At 50.2% G+C, this 17,865-nt stretch overlaps 3 protein-coding genes across 3 annotated transcripts; all 3 read left to right on the forward strand.

The window, feature by feature from the left end:
- The first annotated feature begins 5,496 nt into the window (after positions 1–5,496).
- On the forward strand, positions 5,497–6,129 carry LOC130880223 (60S ribosomal protein L18). Its single transcript, XM_057779163.1, has one exon. It carries the CDS (start codon positions 5,524–5,526, stop codon positions 6,088–6,090), a length of 567 nt encoding a protein of 188 aa, XP_057635146.1. The 5' UTR covers positions 5,497–5,523; the 3' UTR covers positions 6,091–6,129.
- Positions 6,130–7,038: 909 nt separating this feature from the next.
- On the forward strand, positions 7,039–10,142 carry Vkorc1 (vitamin K epoxide reductase complex subunit 1). Its single transcript, XM_057779200.1, has 3 exons — positions 7,039–7,261; positions 8,199–8,308; positions 9,715–10,142. Exons 1-3 carry the CDS (start codon positions 7,089–7,091, stop codon positions 9,915–9,917), a joined length of 486 nt encoding a protein of 161 aa, XP_057635183.1. The 5' UTR covers positions 7,039–7,088; the 3' UTR covers positions 9,918–10,142.
- A 3,026-nt stretch (positions 10,143–13,168) lies between these two features.
- Positions 13,169–17,813, forward strand: Prss53 (serine protease 53). The gene is made up of 11 exons (XM_057779337.1): positions 13,169–13,226; positions 14,181–14,201; positions 14,324–14,486; positions 14,758–15,023; positions 15,113–15,267; positions 15,403–15,622; positions 16,297–16,447; positions 16,526–16,767; positions 16,850–16,995; positions 17,189–17,405; positions 17,655–17,813. The coding sequence occupies exons 1-11, from the start codon at positions 13,169–13,171 to the stop codon at positions 17,672–17,674; spliced, it is 1,659 nt and encodes a 552-aa protein (XP_057635320.1). The 3' UTR covers positions 17,675–17,813.
- Positions 17,814–17,865: the final 52 nt, after the last annotated feature.

The raw sequence follows: 17,865 nt of genomic DNA on the forward strand, positions 1-17,865 counted from the left end.
TTATTTCTTATGTATACAACATTCTGCCTCCATGTATGCCCGCACGCCAGAAGAGGGCGCCTGATCTCATTACAGATGGTTGTGAGCCACCATGTGGTTGCTGGGTATTGAACTCAGAACCTCTGGAAGAGCAGCCAGTGCTCTTAACCTCTGAGCCATCTCTCCAGGCCCTTGTTATTGCTATTTTATGGTTGTTTGTGGTTACTAGGTATTGATAGGAGGTCCTCAACCTTACACGTAATGTGGTCTCTTCGCATGTTGACTAGGAATGAACTGACCCAATTAGGTAAGACAGAAAAAGTGGTGTGGCAGATGAGGCTGAATCATAAAGTAAGTGTGGCTTCCACCTTTTTGTTGTTTTGCTTTTAGAGACAGGGCCTCGGTATTTAGCTCTGGCTAGCCTGAAACTTACTCTGTAGACCAGGCTAGACTCAAATTTGCAGCGATCCTCCTGGCTCTGCTTCCCATGTGCTGGGATTACACTGTCATGCTCAGCTGTGGCTCTGTCTTTCTCCTTCTCACATCACTCTTTCTAATCCAGGGGAAGTCAGCAACAAATAACAAGAGTTCAGAAATAGGCTGAAATCCCATTTGCCTGTATTCATTTCCATGAGCTGTTATAACAATTTGCCACAGGTTTGGTAGTTTGCAACATCACAAATTAATTTTCTTTTTCTTTTAAAAAATGTGTGTGTGGTGCATATGTGGGAGTAGAAGTGTGTACACACGTGGAGATCAGAGAGCAGTTTTGTGGAGTTGATTCTTTCTTTCTTTTTTTTTTTTTTTGGTTTTTCGGGATTAACTCTTATAGACCAGGAAATGGAGTTGATTCTTTTTTTTTTTTTTTAGATTTATTTATTATGTATACAACATTCTGCCTCCATGTATGTCCGCACGCCAGAAGAGGGCGCCAAATCTCATTACAGATGGTTGTGAGCCACCACATGGTTGCTGGGAATTGAACTTAGGACCTTCGGAAGAGCAGCCAGTGCTCTTAACCGCTGAGCCATCTCTCCAGCCCCCTGGAGTTGATTCTTTTTTTTTTTTTTTAGATGAAGGAGATTTTATTTTTTATTTATTTATTATGTATACAATTTTCTGTCCGTGTGTATGCCTGCAGGCCAGAAGAGGGCACCAGACCCCATTACAGATGGTTTTGAGCCACGATGTGGTTGCTGGGAATTGAACTCAGGACCTTTGGAAGAGCAGGCAATGCTCTTAACCTCTGAGCCATCTCTCCAGCCCCTGGAGTTGATTCTTATAGGGGAAAAGGGCCAATCAAAACACACACACATATCCTGGCCCTGAAACCAGAGCCAGTGAAAGAAGCCACCCTGGCTCTGAGACCCGAGCCAGTGAGAGAAATACTTTAGCCCCAAAGCCAGCACCAAAGAAATCCACCCTGAGTCTGAAACCAGAGCCAAAGAAATGCACTTTGGCCTTAGAATCAGAGTCAGTGAAAGAAATATGCCCTGGCCCCAAAACTAGAGCCAAAAAACTAAATAACACCAGTGAGAGAAACACAGTTTGGCCCTGAAATCAGCCACCTCTGCCCCTGATCAACTAAACTAACCAATCCCTGAGCAGGGAAATCTAACCAATCCCTTTTCTCCCTGGGAAAAGTCCGCCCCTAAGAAGCCCTATATAAGCCCTGCACCTGCCAGTTTGCGGCTGCTCTTCTTCCTCCTGGTAGAGGCAGCCAATCTCCTGGTTCTTCCCTCCCAAGAAATCTCTTGAATGAGGTTAGGGTGAAGACCTTCTTTTGCTGGGGCAGAGACAGAGCAGAGTTGTTACAACTTCACTGGGGAAGCAGAGACAGAAGAGCGAGCAGAGTGTAGCCTGGCTGTAACACTATCTTTGGGGAAAACTCCTAGCCTAGCAGAGTTGTTACACTGTAGGGCACCGGAGCCAAACTGTAACAACTTCGCTGGGGAAGCCCTCTCCTGCCTGAGAAGTGCCGTCACTTTGGGGAAACCTTCCCTAGAGCAGGGCTGTAAGCTGCTATGCTGTTCCTGGCTCCCAGCGGCCGGAATACTCTTCCATCCGAGCTGGAACGCTCAATATTCCCTGGCCCCCAACTGCCAGGATCCCTTTCCTTACGAGCCACAATGCTTACAGTTCTGTCATTCTACCTGTTAGATTTTGGGGTGCAGAGTAAAGAGACAGAAGGTAGAAAGAGGGGCTGGAGAGGTGGCTCAGAGGTTAAGAGCACTGGCTGCTCTTCCAGAGTTCACTTCCCAGCAATCACATGGGGGCTCACAACCATCTGTAATGGGATCTGGTGCCCTCTTCTGGCCTGCAGGCATATATGCAGGCATAACACTACACATAATAAATAATAAATCTATTTTTAAAAAGGTAGAAAGAGACCAGAGTTTGACCTCAACAGAAAAACTGTTTATTTCAAACATCATAGAACAGACACTCTCCCGTGGGAAAGAAGTTCTGCAAAAGGAGGTTAGCTGGGAACCATAATGGAGGCAAGTGAAAGGCTTGAGAATGAGGAAGTTAATACAGCTTCAGGGAAGTCTGCAGTCTCTCCGTCCACACAAAGCCATTTAATCTTTAGAAACCACCTTGCCTGGCTGTCAGGAAGCAGGTAAGGGGGGGGGGGCTCAGTCAGGCAATGGCAGTGAACGGGAAGAGGCTGCAGTGTCAACACAGCGGCACTGGATTTCAGCAAGCCTTAGTTCATTGGTCAGAATCTTGCAGAGTTTGTTCAAAGTTTATTCTGACCTCACACCAGCTTCATGTGGGTTCTGGGGTTTCAACTCAGGTCATCAGGTTTGTGCAGCAGGTAAATCTTTATCTGCCGAGCAATCTCATCTAGCTAAATATTTCTAATTTTCTTTCTTTCTTTTTTTTTTTTTTTTTTTTGATTTTTCGAGACAGGGTTTCTCTGAAGTTTTTGGTGCCTGTCCTGGAACTAGCTCTTGTAGACTAGGCTGGCCTCGAACTCACAGAGATCCACCTGCCTCTGCCTCCCGAGTGCTGGGATTAAAGGCGTGCGCCACCACCGCCTGGCTGTCTAATTTTCTTTAGTTCAGAAGTCTGATATAGGTGTCTGTTGGGGAATATTATTTTAAGGTGTGTTACTTTTATTTATTCTGTGGAACATTTGTTTAATGATATAAGGATGTGTTGCTTTTGTCTATGCTGCATTTGTTTTTGGTTTTTTGTTTTTTTTTTGTTTTTTTTTTTTTTGAGACAGGGTTTCTCTGTAGCTTTTGGTTCCTGTCCTGGAACTAGCTCTTGTAGACCAGGCTGGCCTTGAACTCACAGAGATCCGCCTGCCTCTGCCTCCCAAGTGCTGGGATTAAAGGTGTGCGCCACTACCGCCCGGCTATGTGCATTTGTTTAACTCTGTGAAGCTGTGATTTTATTGCTTGTTTAAAACCACTGATGATCTAATGAAGATCTGAATGGTAGGAGCTATAATGGGAGGGGCTGACAGAGTATAAATAGGAGGAGAACTAAGGAAGAGGTGCAACGAGAGGGAAGGGAGGATGTCAGGGGTCAGCCACCCAGCCAGCCAAGGAGTAAGAGTGAAAGGAACACTACAGAGAAGAGAAGGAAAAAAAAACAGAGGCAAAAGGTAGTCAGGACAATGCAAATTTAGAAAAGTTGGTAAGAAATTAGCCAAGCTAAGACCAGGCGTTTATAAGAAAGAATAAGTTTCAGTGTGTGACTTATTTGGGATCTGAGTGCTGGGCCCCCCAAAGAACAAAGAGCAAAGACTCCAAAAGAGTAAAGAGCAAAAGAGTAAAATAGACATCAACAGGTGTCACTAGGCCAAAATAAAAAGTATCAACAGCTTTTTGGGTCTGGTGATCTTGGTCTGTGATCCTCGTACTAGGGAACTGGAGGCAAGAAAATTGAGGGGAATCAAAGGATTGAGACTGGTTTGCACAACACCACATCACTGAATCTCGTATGACTTAGTCCCAGAAACCTGACTGGGGCAGTGAAGGAATGAAGAAAGAGTAGACACACAAACACACAGACTGGGCTTGCTCAAAGCCCACCCTCCCTACCCAATCCTCAACCTCAGAGAGTTTATCGTGTACAGCAGAGGGACAGGAGTTAGCGAGTCTCGGGAGGAGGCATCTGTGGGTGAACAGTCTCGGGCTGTAACATCTGGTAGGTGGAGCTGCAGCTGCTAGTTTGTGCTCACATTGATCAATTGTTCTCAAACACTCATATTTGCACATACTGTCAGCACGTCCCCTTGGACTAGAGGAAGATTTCGCCATCTCCCTGAGCCTCACCCCAGGACTGAGCAAGCTTTGCCAGCTTCCCATGGGTCTGGGGCATTGGTCCTTGAGATGGCCGTGACCATACCAACAATACACATTTACTTAGGACTTCATTCAGTCCTTGCACACGCATTCACAGCCTCCTTGGCTCCCGTCAGCACAGTATTCATTGATTAACTAGTTAATTCTGGCCAGATGTAATGAGACATATCTGTAGCTCCAGCACTCAGGAAGCTGAGGTAGGACTATTGGAAAAGTTTTATGTCAGCCAGAGCTGTATGGCGAGACCGTTCTAGAAACTCTAAGGAGGATCTGTTTCTTTCTGTTTCTTTGCCCTTCCCTGTTTTTCAGTGCCACTGACAGTCACTACTAGCTCAGGACTCCCTCTGTTTCTCCTGTGGTTACTTCTCTGTTTCCCTGTGACTCTTTCCTGTGAGCTTTCATGTTTTAATTGGACTCGCATAATGATCCAGGGTAGTAGCTCTGGCTTATTTGTTTATTGGTTTTAGAGGCAGAGACTCATGTAGTTTATGTTGGGGATAACCTTGAATTTTTCATCTGCCTGCTTCCACCTCCCGAGTTTACCATCATGCCTAGCTTATCCTGTATGCATCTATTTATTTTGGCTTGTTTCTCTGTAGTCATAACTGGAAATGAGACCTTGAGAAGGAAAGGAAAAGATCTTAAATAAGTGAGACGGGAAATAAAGAAACAGAATACATATAATAGGAAAGCAGAAAGGGGGATAATTGGGGGAAGAAGGGAACAATCTAGGAGGCATGAGGGGGAAGAGAATTAATGGGGGGATAAATAGATTAACTATAAGTTCGTATGTACAGAGATGCCTAGATAAAACCCATTACTCTGTATGCTAATCCTAAAACAATAGTAAAAATCTATGGCAAGAAAATAAAATGAATACTTTTTTGTTTTTTGAAACAGGGATTCTCTGTGTAACAGCCCTGACTGTCCTGACTTTTCGTTTTTCAGACCAGGCTGGCCTCAACACGAATAAAATGAAAGATCAGGGTGCCCACTTTAATTCTATGCATCATTAATTCCCTTTTGCCATAGAGTCTAACGTAGTCACGAGTTCTAAGCATCTTTGGAAACCGATGCTGTGCCCATCACATTCTCTGACATAAAAGTAGTAGATCTGAGAACAAGCGGTCAAGGAGGAAGGCATCTATCAAGGAATAAGGTTATTGAGAGCAGCAATTAATACCACTTGGAGCTTTCCGGACCAGGCCGTGCAGGAGGCGCCATCATGGGTGTTGACATCCGCCACAACAAGGACCGAAAGGTTCGGCGCAAGGAGCCCAAGAGCCAGGACATCTACCTGCGGCTGCTGGTCAAGCTGTACAGGTTTCTGGCCAGGCGAACCAACTCCACCTTCAATCAGGTTGTGCTGAAAAGGTTATTCATGAGTCGCACCAACCGGCCACCTCTGTCCCTGTCCCGGATGATCCGAAAGATGAAGCTTCCTGGCCGAGAAAACAAGACGGCTGTGGTTGTGGGGACGGTCACAGATGACGTGAGGATTCTCGATGTGCCCAAACTGAAGGTGTGTGCACTGCGGGTGAGCAGCCGGGCCCGGAGTCGCATCCTCAAGGCTGGGGGTAAGATCCTCACCTTTGACCAGCTGGCCTTGGAGTCTCCCAAGGGCCGTGGCACTGTGCTCCTGTCTGGACCTCGAAAGGGCCGAGAGGTGTACCGGCATTTTGGCAAGGCCCCAGGAACCCCACACAGCCATACCAAACCCTATGTCCGCTCCAAGGGCCGGAAGTTTGAACGTGCCAGAGGCAGAAGGGCCAGCCGTGGCTACAAAAACTAACCCTGGATCTTACTGTTATTAAAAAGCTTTGGATGTTGAAAAAAAAATACCACTTGGAGGTCAAACCATAAGTCTCTAGAAGTAACCATTGGGCTTAACGTCTTGCCATACTTGCAGTAGGAGTCAGGGGAACGTTCAGGGGCAGCTCGTTTATTATGTGAGTAGCAAGAAAGAAGTTAAAGAAGACTGGGAATGTAAGATCTTCCCTAAACTTCACTGTGAAGGGATTAGATTAAGGACAGTAGGGGAGAGAGGTAGAGGGAGCTGATGCAGGAACTCGATGCAAATAGGAAGGATGGCGAGGTGGACAATATAGAAGGGTCCTCAATAACCGGGATATCTGTAAAGGGGAAATAATATCAGAGGGATTGTTGGATTGATTCAGGCTCAAGTTTTGCCAAGAAGACTGGTACCACATCAGTGCTAAGGTCTAGAAAACTGCCAGCAGTGTGGCCAAGATAACGGAATTTATTATGAGATGAAGGGCGCGCTCCGCCAACAAGAGGCGCTGGTGAGGCGCGAGGGATGGCTGGCGGCGACCTGGAAGCTCGGTTTATAGCAGAACGGCATCTGAAATAATTTCAGGGGAAATGCTTCCTGAAACGCATCACAGTTTTCGCTGCGTTCCATTAGTCCGTTAATCTCTAGACGAGCCAAATGCACAAAACAGGACCTGGGCACAGAGAACGTGCCGAGCACCGTCACGTTAATAGTAGCTTCACCACAACGCTAGAGACTCCATTTTCCTTGAGCTCTTTCAGTCTCTCCGACTACGATTCCCATCATGCCTGGCAGCAGCCGTACCAATGATTCCTCACATCCCTTAAACCAGTTTACCAGCCCAGCATCCCTAGCTGCCTTGCCTAAGAACGATCAATTGGATAGGAGGATGCCCGCCGAGGCCGGCCAACCTTCGGGCCTGAGGGGCGTGGCCCAGACAGGCCCCGCCCCCGCCCCGTGGCGGGCTCTTCCCTCCAACTCCTGGTGGTCTGGACGACATGGGTACCACCTGGAGGAACCCGGGACGCGTGCGATTCGCGCTCTGCCTCGCCGGCTTCGCGCTCTCACTGTACGCGCTGCACGTGAAGGCGGTGCGCGCCCGCGACAAGGACTACCGCGCGCTCTGCGACGTGGGGACCTCCATCAGCTGTTCACGCGTCTTCTCCTCTCGGTGCGTGCAGAAATGGAAAGCATGGGGTCCCTGAAGGCCAGGTGTACCTGACGGCCAGGCTGCCGGATGATTTTGGAGTCTGGGATCGCAGGGTCCGCAGAACGGACCCTTTGAGAGTGCTGCCCCAGGAGTTTCAGACGTTCACAGAGCCTGGACCATTCAGAGATACTGCGATTTGAAGGCTGAGGATGCCAGCGAATAACTGTGATTGGGAAACTGGAGGAGGCAGGGCAGAATGGTACACAGAGATTGAGGATGATGCGGAATGACAGGAGGTGGTGTCGTTGCTCTGCTCAGGGACAAAGGTGGCTCACTCTGGTTGTGCTGGAGGACCGGATGTTGGTGGCGAGGGAACAAATAGATTGTGCTCCAGATTTCTCCGAGTGGTCACCATAAAGCTCGAACAGGCTGAAAAAATTAAAAACATTTTTTTCCATTTATTTATCTGTGGGAGCCGGGCGGTGGTGGCGCACGCCTTTAATCCCAGCACTTGGGAGGCAGAGGCAGGCGGATCTCTGTGAGTTCGAGACCAGCCTGGTCTACAAGAGCTAGTTCCAGGACAGGCTCCAAAAACCACAGAGAAACCCTGTCTCGAAAAACCAAAAAAAAAAAAAAAAAAAAAATATTTATCTGTGGGGTTGCATGTGCATGCCACTACATGCGCGTGGAAATCGGAGGTGGTTCCCTCCCACTTCGTGGGTCTGGAGGAGTCCACCCCAGTTGACAGGCTTGGAAGTAAGCACTTTTATTAGCTGAGCCATCTCACTAGCTCCTGAAGTTACTAATGGCCTATGTTGACAGACCAGGATAGAGTCAGTGACACACCAGAGGGTCACTGACCTTTGGATTCCTTGTGGGTGGAGAGTCCTGCTAATCGCTTTTTTTCCAGGAGGCACTAGGTTGACCACACTTCCCTGGGTTTTTTCCCTCCCGCCAGGTGGGGCCATGGCTTTGGGCTGGTGGAGCATGTACTAGGAGCCGACAGCGTCCTCAACCAATCCAACAGCATATTTGGTTGCATGTTTTACACCATACAACTGTTGTTAGGTGAGTGGCTTTGTCCCTTCCTGACCTGTCTTCCTAAGCCAGATCAGCACCACCCCATGTCTTAGTGACCCAGACAGTTGAACACCCTCATTGCAAGGGGACAAGAAAGGAAGACACTATCAGGGGTGCCGTAGTTTAGAAAGCCAGAGGCTATAGGGCTCGCAAAGATTTCCTATGATATCAATTCCTTTTCCTTCTTCCTCCCCCCACCCCCAAGACAGGGTTTCTCTGCATAGCCCTGGCTGTCCTGGAACTCTACCTGAGACTGGCCTCAAACTCAGAGAACTGCCTGCCTCTGCCTCCCAAGTGCTGGGACCATGTACCACCACCTGGTGGTTTTTTGAGAGGTTTCTCTGTGTAATTTTGGTGCCTTTCCTGGAGCTCGCTCTGTTCTAGGCATACACAGCCACCACCTCCTGGCCAGTTTTTAATTCTCTTGGCTCTGGAGAGATGGCTCAGAGGTTAAGAGCACTGGCTGCTCTTCCAGACATCCTGAGTTTAATTCCCAGCACTCACATGGTGGCTCACAACCATCTATACTGGGATCTGATGTCCTGTTCTAGCATGTAGGCATAGCAGCAGACAAAGCACTCATATATTAAAAAGTAATAAAAATAATAAATAACTTTTGTCAGGTGGTAGTGGTGAACGCACTTGTGAGGCATAGGCGGGCAGATCTCTGTGAGTTTGAGGCCAGCCTGGTCTATAGAGCTTGTTCCAGGACAGCTAGTGCTGTTACACAGAGAAACTCTGTCTCGATGTCCGCCCCCCACCCCCAAAAAAAGACAGGAACTTTCTATGTAGCCCTGGTTACTCTGGAATTCATTATGTAGACCAGGTTGGCCTGGAACTTGCAGAGATCCTCCTGTCTCTGTCTCCCAAGTGTTAGGACCAACTTGTTTTGAGACAAGGTCTCATGCATTCTAGGTTGACTTTGAACTCTTGAGCCTCCTGCCTCCATATCCCAGGTGCCAAGATTATAGGCCTATGTAAACACAGCCATTTTACAAATTCTTTTTTGTTTCGTTTTGTTTTTTGAGACAGGGTTTCTCTGTAGCTTTGAGGCCTGTGCAAGCCTGTCCTGGAACTAGCCCTTGTAGACCAGGCTAGCCTTGAACTCACGGAGATCTGCCTGTGTCTGCCTCCCGAGTGCTGGGATTAAAGGTGTGTGCCACCACCTCCTGGCTCAGTTTAACTCTTTTTGAGGAGACTCCAAAGGTGACTCGTGTTTCATCTCATACAGAGTTCAGCAGGAGAATTTACTGTTGGGTCCCAAGGGTTAGTGAACAGATAAGGCCCACTGGATCCTGTCTTAGAGAACTTTCAGCAGGTGCAGCTGCTCTCTGACACTGGGGAGGAATGGCAGAGTTCTAGATGGCCTTTAATGATCCTCTCTTGTTTTGCAGGTTGCTTGAGGGGACGTTGGGCTTCTGTCCTACTGGTACTGAGTTCCCTGGTGTCCCTCGCTGTTTCTGTCTACCTGGCCTGGATCTTGTTCTTTGTGCTCCATGATTTCTGCATCGTTTGCATCACCACCTATGCTATCAATGTGGGTTTGATGTTGCTTAGCTTCCAGGAGGTGCCAGAACACAAGGCCAAAAAGCACTGAGATCCCACTTCGTGCCAGCCTAATGTAACCTGCTTTGCCTTGGCACATGAGCCTTGCCCAAGAGGGTCATGTGTGGGTCCGTAGAAGGCCCTACTCCTTACATTCCAATCCCCCTCCATAACCACACATAGGACAATGACCAGACGTGCCTCTGAGTTCTCTTCTCAAGGACTGCTTTCTGCTCTTGGCTAAAGAGAATGGTTTTCAACAATAAATTTTCCTAAGTTGGTCAAGTCTGAAGCATCTGTCTGCCAGGGACCCTTTGGGGTGTTGGTCTTTCCTTATTGCCTTCTCTGGAACTGGGATGAGTCAGAGTGCGATGGAGGGCCTGTCTGGGACAGGTGGCTGCATCATCTCTAGCATGTTTATGTCAGCAAAATCTGGCACATCGGCCCCCACGTCCAGGAAACAAGTTTGCATCCAGGAAACAAGCTTGCGTTGGCTGCCTAGGGCTCAGACTCCTGTCGTGGGAGGGGCTGCCAGACACCTGGAGGCCGAGCTTGCTTGGAATTTCTTCTGTAGTCCAACTTGAACCTCTGCAGCTACCTCACCTAACAACCTGAGCCAGTCTTAACACCTGCAGAGGGCCAGGCTCAGATTCTCTTTCTGTTTTTCCTAGTGTATACCAAGGACATGACATCCCAAGCATTGTCTAGAAACTGGTAGTTAATTTAATCCTCAAAGTAATTGTCTGAGATAGTTACCACCATTGTTTCTATATTGGTGAGGCAGCTTAGATACAGAGAAGCTAATGTGCCTGAGACTACATCTCTAGTATGGGGGGGAAGAGTTGGGGGAGGGGAATCTCAAGTGAGCACATATCCCCGCAGCTCACATTGCAGGGCTCTGCAGGAGCTAGGCAGGAGCGCCACCACCGAGCTGTACTCTAGCCCTTGTCTCCTGCTCTGAGTCCACCGGAGCCAACTCAGCTCACAGGTGTCGCCATTGGGGTCAGGGTCCCTGGATGGAGCTAGCTTAAGTGAGCAGTTGGAAGGGTCTAACCTCCAGCCTAGCACTTGTAAGACAGCGCAACGATGGCATGAGACCGAGCTCTGCACATGTGACCTCTGAAGCAAACCACGGGACGTGTGTGAAACCTACCTGGCCTTGTCCTGAGGGAGGCAAGTAACTGGTCTAGAAGTCAGGTTTTGGGGTGTTTTTTTTTGGTTTTTTTTTGAGACAGGGTTTCTCTCTCAAAAACAAACAAAAACCCTCAAAATTCTGCCTCAGCCTCCAGGTACTAGGCTTACAGACGTACACCACTCACTATGCTGGGCTTTTAAGAATTTAAAAAAAAAAAAAAAAATGGAGGAATGGCTCAGCAGTTAAGAGCACTGGCTGTTCCTGAGTTCATTTTCCAGCAACCACATGGTAGCTCACAACCAACCATTCTTTTTTGCCTTTTTTTTTTTTTTTTTTTTTTTTTTTGATTTTTCGAGACAGGGTTTCTCCGTAGCTTTTTGGTTCCTGTCCTGGCTTCGAACTCACAGAGATCCGCCTGTCTCTGCCTCCCGAGTGCTGGGATTAAAGGTATGCGCCACCACCGCCCGGCCTGTCTTTGTTTTTTGAGACAAGGTTTCTCTGTAGCTTTGGGGCCTGTCCTGGAACTAGCTCTTGTAAACCAGGCTGGCCTCGAACTCATAGAGATCCATCTGCCTCTGCCTCCTGAGTGCTGAGATTAAAGGTCACATACGCCACCACCGCCCGGCCATAAATACTTCTTTTTTGGTTTTTTTTTTGGTTTTTTGAGACAGGGTTTCTCTGTGGTTTTGGAGCCTGTCCTGGAACTAGCTCTTGTAGACCAGGCTGGTCTCGAACTCACAGAGATCCGCCTGCCTCTGCCTCCCAAGTGCTGGGATTAAAGGCGTGTGCCACCACTGCCCGGCCTCCATAAATACTTCTTAAAAGAATTTTAAAAATTATTTTATGTGCATGCCTGTGTCTGCACCACGTGTGTGCCTGGTGCCTGGAAAGGACATAAGCGGGTGTTGGATCCCCTGGAACTGGAGTTACAGGTGGACCTGGAAATTGAACGCGGGTCCTCCAGCAAGAGCAGCCCTTGAAGAAACTAATGAGCCATCTCCAAGCCCCTAGGCATTTTTTTTTTAATTTTTTTTTTCAAGACAGGGTTTCTCTGTGTAGCCCTGGCTGTCCTGGAACTCACTCGGTAGACCAGGCTGGCCTTGAACTCACAAAGATCTGCCTGCCTCTGGGTTTAAAGGCACGTGCCATCACCGCCCGGCAACCCCAGACATATTTTAAAATTTATGAGCGTGTGTGCGTGCTGAATGCCATGACGTGTGTGTAGACTTCAGCTTGCAAGAATCCTTTCTCCACCATGTGGGCCCCGGGAAACAGACTCGGGTCATTAGGCTTGGTGGCAAGTGTCTTTGTGCCAGCCCCCTAAATATTTTTTGTTTACGAGCCTGGTGAAATGGCTCAGCAGGTAAAGGTCATGTGATTTCAAACTCTGAGAACCACATAGTAGAAGGAAAAAGCCCTCACAGGTTGCCTGCCCTCTCTCTAGAATAAATAATTGATAAAACAATAATAGGGGCTAGAGAGATGGCTCAGAGGGTAAGAGCACTGGCTGCTCTTCCAGATGTCCCGAGTTCAATTCTCAGCAACCACATGGTGGCTCACTACCATCTGTAATGAGATCTGGTGCCTTCCTTGCCAGCAGTACATTGTATGCTTAATAAATCTTTTTAAAAAAATAATAAAAGCAACATTCCTTCCAGTCCACTCGATGGGACCAATTTGAAATTCTTACTATTATTCTGTGTATGTGTCTTGCCTGCATGTATGTCTGTGCACCACATATATGCCTGGTGACTTGGGAGGGCAGAAGAGGGTGTCAGATCCCCTGGAACTGGAGTTACAGGTGGTGTGCACTGCCCTATGGGTTCTGGGAATCTAATGGGGTCAGTGCTGCTAGGTGTTGAGTCATCTCTCCAGCTCCCACCCCCCAAAGCCCTGGAGTTTTTCAGGCAAGACAGAAACAGCTTCATTGTTTAAAGTCACCGGTGCAGTAAATGGGGGAACTGGGATTTGAACTGGGGGAGTGTGGCCATTGCCAGAAGTCCAGAGAGGCTAAGGACCACACAACCACCGCCCCAAGCCGTTGGTTTCCTTCTGGCCCAGGAAAAGTAACACCTGACTCTTAGTTGACTGGGGGCGGAGCTGGGGTGGAGCCAGGGAGACCCAGGTGGCTCCTCGGAGAACGAGCGCACTGAGTGGCCTGGAGCAGGATGCAGCAGAGCTGGGGACCAGGGCTGCTTATTGTGGGAGCTGTGGTCCTGCTAGAGGGTAAGCCATTTAAGTAGACTGCAATTGCTATGTAAGGGATCCCGAGGGGCTATAATCTCCCCGTGAATGTCCTTGTCTAGGTGTGTGTGTGTGTGTCATGTGGGGGGGGAGGGATGTGGGGGGTGAAGGGAGGTAACACACAGCCTGCTGTCAAATGATTTTCCTGGGCCACGTCTGAGCACTGTGGAAGAACCTTTGCCAATACATTAACTCCTACAGTAGTTCTGTCTTGGTGAGGAGACTGAAGGGCAGAAAAGCTAAGTCAGGTGCTTAAGAGCAGTCTGGCGTCGGAATTGGGCAGGGAAGGGTCTGAGATCACTCTGTCTGGATGCAGTCGTCTCACCTGTGTGTGTATTTCACCCCTTCCGATCCTCTACTTGCAGAATGACCTCAGGCCTGCTCTGGCCCCGCTGGCTTGGAGCTGTCTGCGCTAATTCTGCTTCAGATGTGCAGTAGGCCTCTTTGTGTGAGCCCGGGATGGGTTTCAGGCAGGGCAGGGACTCTCCGGAAAGGTCAGCCTCCTCCGGAAAGGTAGTTTGATTCATTAGCACAGGGGTGGAGTGAGTCTCACTTGGGGACATGACACAGGCCTCTAATCTAGCGTCTCAGGCTTCCACAGCTGAAGAGACAATTAGGCTAATGTCCTTCACACATACTGGCCACCTCCCTGACTCAGTGGTGGGGGCAGGAGTTAGGGGTTCAGAAGCCTGGAGGGTTGGCCTGCTCCCAAGATAAATCTCAGGCCTTGCTTCTTGGGCCCAGGAGTGCTGAGCACAGCTGAGAGAGTTCATGGCTGAGTACTCTGAATGGGCTCCAATAAAAGCTGCTTTTCAGCCGCATATAAATATTTGCATTCTGGGAGGGGCTGGTGAGGTAGCCAGCCGTAGATAAGAACCCGACTCATCCCCTCCACCAGTTAAGGCACCTCCACATCTTGTGTATTCTTCTTCCTAGGTCTTCAAGCAGCTCAGCGTGGTAAGTGGTGGGGACATGAGACCTGGGCTGTACTGGGGGATAATGGGGAAGGGGGAATGGCGTTGTGTGGTTCCGAGGTCAGGACAGTGTCTGCAGTGACCATGACTCACCCTTCTCTACAGTCTGTGGGCAGCGCGGCCCTGGCCCTCCGGAGCCCCAGGAAGGCAACACTTTACCTCATGAATGGCCCTGGCAGGCCAGCGTCAGGCGACAGGGGGTTCACATCTGCAGCGGCTCACTGGTGGCCGATACCTGGGTCCTCACAGCCGCTCACTGCTTTGAAAAGTGAGTCGTGCTTTGGTTCAGTCTCTCGATTTGAGGGTGGATTTGTCCCTGTACCTTGCAAGACTTTTGTTGCCTCTAGAATAATGAAGCGTCATTTATGACCAGCTCAGCCTTCGCAGTCTTTCATGCTCTACAGAGGAGGAAATGGGAACTGGAGAGACGTGGCTGGAGTTGGGTTCTGTGTCTGCTCATCTTCCCCACCTGTGCTCTTCTCTCAGCTGCCGTGCTCCACTGGCACTCAGCTGCCCGGGCCTTGCCCTTCTCCTTTCAGGGTGGCCACAACAGAACTGAGCTCCTGGTCCGTGGTCCTGGGTTCTCTGAAGCAGGAGGGGCTGAGCCCAGGGGCTGAAGAGGTACCAGTTGCTGCTCTGCAGTTGCCCAAGGCCTATAACCACTACAGCCAGGGATCAGACCTGGCACTGCTCCAGCTCAGCCACCCCACAGCCCATACAACCCTCTGCTTGCCCCAGTCCACCCATCACTTCCCCTTTGGAGCTTCTTGCTGGGCCACAGGCTGGGACCAAAACACCAGCGATGGTAAGTCCTGTCCTGACGAAAGCCTAGAAGGCACTCTGCCTGGGCCCCACTGCTTCCTAGACTAGACTCAGCTTCATCTCCATTGCCAGTTTCCAGGACCCTACGGAACCTGCGCCTTCGTCTCATCAGCCGCCCCACCTGCAACTGTCTCTATAACCGGTTACACCAGCGGCTGCTGGCCAGCCCAGCAAGACCTGGGATGCTGTGTGGGGGTGCCCAGCCTGGGGTACAGGGACCCTGCCAGGTCTGATGAGTACAGGGGGAAAGGGAGGGCCTAATCTTGGGCCAAGGGCTCACAGAAAAGGGTGACGGGGAACAGCCAGAAGGCATCTCGTTAGTAGTGAATTGGGGCTCAGGTGACTCCTTTGCCTGGCTCCAGGGAGATTCTGGGGGACCTGTGATGTGTCGTGAGCCTGATGGACACTGGGTCCAGGTTGGGATCATAAGCTTCACATCAAAATGTGCCGAAGAGGACACTCCTGTGCTGCTGACTGACATGGCCACTCACAGCTCGTGGCTGCAGGCCCGCGTTCACGGGGCAGCTTTCTTGGTACAGGACCCAGGAACTGTGGAGACCAGCGATGAGAACAGCTGTGTAGGTAGGTAGGTCTGCTCATGGTATTAAAAGTGGACTGTACAGGGACACTCGGGCCATATGAAGGCTTCCTGGGCAATGGGTAGAAGCCACGAGGAAGCAAACTTCAGCTCAGACACTGAGTCTAGACACTGCCAACAGAGAACTAGGTTTGTAAGGTCCTTTTAGTTCCTGGGATACAAAGAGCCCCACTGGGGCCAGGAAATTCTACAGGTGGGTGGGTGTCTCTGAAATTTCTGGCTGGTTTCAGGGGGAAAGCTGCAAGTTTCCAGGCAGAAATCCAGGAAGGTGAGACAGAGCAGTGACTGCAATGCAAATTGCATGCAAAGTCATTTCAGGGAAGGAAGCTAGGTTCCGATGTTCAGAATAGCAAGCTAGGGATTTTAGGACTGGTCCAGGCTTGGGGAATGTAGGTGGGTGGGGAGTGGGGCAGAGACCTTCCAGGTTAAGGCTGGCACTGATTACATCAGACATCAGGATTGAAAGCATGCACGTTGGCTCTAAATCCCAAGTGGGCTACCTGGTTTTGGTTACAGAGCTAGGTTAATCTATATTAGTTTACCTTTGGTAATGAAGCTGAGAGTCAACTGGGAAGATCTGCTGACATTCAGAAGCACTCAGCACAGGTCCTAGCGTTAAGTGACCACTTAACTGGGTGATGTAATTCACCTATTTCAGCATGTGGCTCCTTGAGGAGTGAAGGCCCTCAGGCAGGAGCGCTCTCTCAGTGGCCCTGGGATGCCAGACTGAAGCACCATGGGAAGTTGGTTTGTGGTGGAGCCCTGGTATCGGAGGTGGTGGTGCTGACTGCTGCTCACTGCTTTATCGGGTGAGCCTTATGTCACTCTCCTCTGTGCCCCTTGCCCCGGCTGTGTCTCTCGGTGCTGAGAACTCTGCCTCTCAACAGGCGCCAAACCCTAGAGGAATGGAGTGTAGGACTGGGGGCTGGACCAGAGGAATGGAGCCTGAAACAACTCGTTCTGCATGGGGCCTACACCCACCCAGAGGGTGGCTATGATGTGGCCCTCCTGCTGCTGGCTCAGCCTGTGACGTTAGGCCCTGGCCTGAGGCCCCTTTGCTTGCCCTATGCTGACCACCACCTGCCTGACGGTGCACATGGCTGGGTTCTGGGGCTGACTCCAGGAGCAGGTACACAGTAACGGGAATCCTGGCAGTGGTGCACTAGACTTGCAGGCAACTGAGGCATCTGCTCTCGTCCTTTGTTTTCTAGCCAACAGCCACCCACAGACAGTGCCTGTGAGAGTCCTGGGGCGAATGGCCTGTAGCCAACACCACGCAGCCCCTGGGAGCACGGGCACTCCCATCCTGCCAGGGATGGTCTGCACCACTGTCGTGGGTGAGCTGCCTCAGTGTGAGGTGAGTTCCAGTTCCCAGCCCTTACCCAGCAGACCCCTTGCATTTTCTCACCTTTCCATGTTTGGTTACTAGCCCTGCTTCTCACCTGAAACTCAGTCCTCCTGTCAGCTGGCCCCCAAACAGCCCAGGCTATAGCTCTAAGCCCCTCCCACCCGCTACAGAAAGTCACCAAGTATAACCTGCTCCCTAACAGGGCCTATCTGGGGCACCGCTCGTCCACGAGGTCAGGGGCACGTGGTTCCTGGCTGGACTACACAGCTTTGGAGACACCTGCCAAGGCCCTGCAAGGCCTGCGGTCTTCGCGGCACTCTCTGCCTATGAGGACTGGGTCAGCAGTCTAGACTGGCAGGTCTACTTCGCTGAGGAGCCAGAGCCCGAGGCTGAGCCTGGAAGCTGCCTGGTCAACTCAAGTACGTGTCCCTCTTCGTTCTTCCTCCTTAGCCCAGGCTCCCCTCTAAGGAGGACATTCAGGCTCTAGCTGCCTGGGGTGCAGAGTAAGCAACAGACAGATCCACGTGGACGTAGGCAGCAGGGGTCTCAGCTTCTTGGTCTTCAGGTCTCTCATACACCACAGGGGCCAAGATGGATCCTGCTTCTTCAACACAAGTAATAACGCTCTAGGGATGGGGCCAAGTTAATTTCCTTCCTCTCCTCGACAGGCCGACTCGCCGGTTGTTGATGGTGACTCTCTAGTTCACTCACAAGACGCCAGAAAAGCCAGGCAACTCCCACCAACACCCAGTTCTTCACTCCAGCCCATCTCCTCCCTACTGGTGGTTCCCTGCCCTGAGGCAAGCCAACAACTGTGACTGGGAATGAGCCAGCCCAGGGATGCTTTCTGTGTGTGACCATGACCCACCCCCAAGCTCT

The sequence above is a fragment of the Chionomys nivalis genome, chromosome 8, assembly GCF_950005125.1.
Source record: "Chionomys nivalis chromosome 8, mChiNiv1.1, whole genome shotgun sequence".
NCBI lineage: Eukaryota > Metazoa > Chordata > Mammalia > Rodentia > Cricetidae > Chionomys > Chionomys nivalis.

Excerpts from the sequence above, each read along its gene's own strand:
- Prss53 (XM_057779337.1), top strand. The coding sequence starts at position 13,169 with ATGCAGCAGAGCTGGGGACCAGGGCTGCTTATTGTGGGAGCTGTGGTC. Across the intron at positions 15,623-16,296 it reads CGATGAGAACAGCTGTGTAG|CATGTGGCTCCTTGAGGAGT; the intron begins GTAGGTAGGTCT and ends CACCTATTTCAG. Across the intron at positions 16,768-16,849 it reads GGGGCTGACTCCAGGAGCAG|CCAACAGCCACCCACAGACA; the intron begins GTACACAGTAAC and ends TTTGTTTTCTAG.
- Vkorc1 (XM_057779200.1), top strand. The coding sequence starts at position 7,089 with ATGGGTACCACCTGGAGGAACCCGGGACGCGTGCGATTCGCGCTCTGC. Across the intron at positions 7,262-8,198 it reads TCACGCGTCTTCTCCTCTCG|GTGGGGCCATGGCTTTGGGC; the intron begins GTGCGTGCAGAA and ends CCCTCCCGCCAG. Across the intron at positions 8,309-9,714 it reads CACCATACAACTGTTGTTAG|GTTGCTTGAGGGGACGTTGG; the intron begins GTGAGTGGCTTT and ends CTTGTTTTGCAG.
- LOC130880223 (XM_057779163.1), top strand. The coding sequence starts at position 5,524 with ATGGGTGTTGACATCCGCCACAACAAGGACCGAAAGGTTCGGCGCAAG.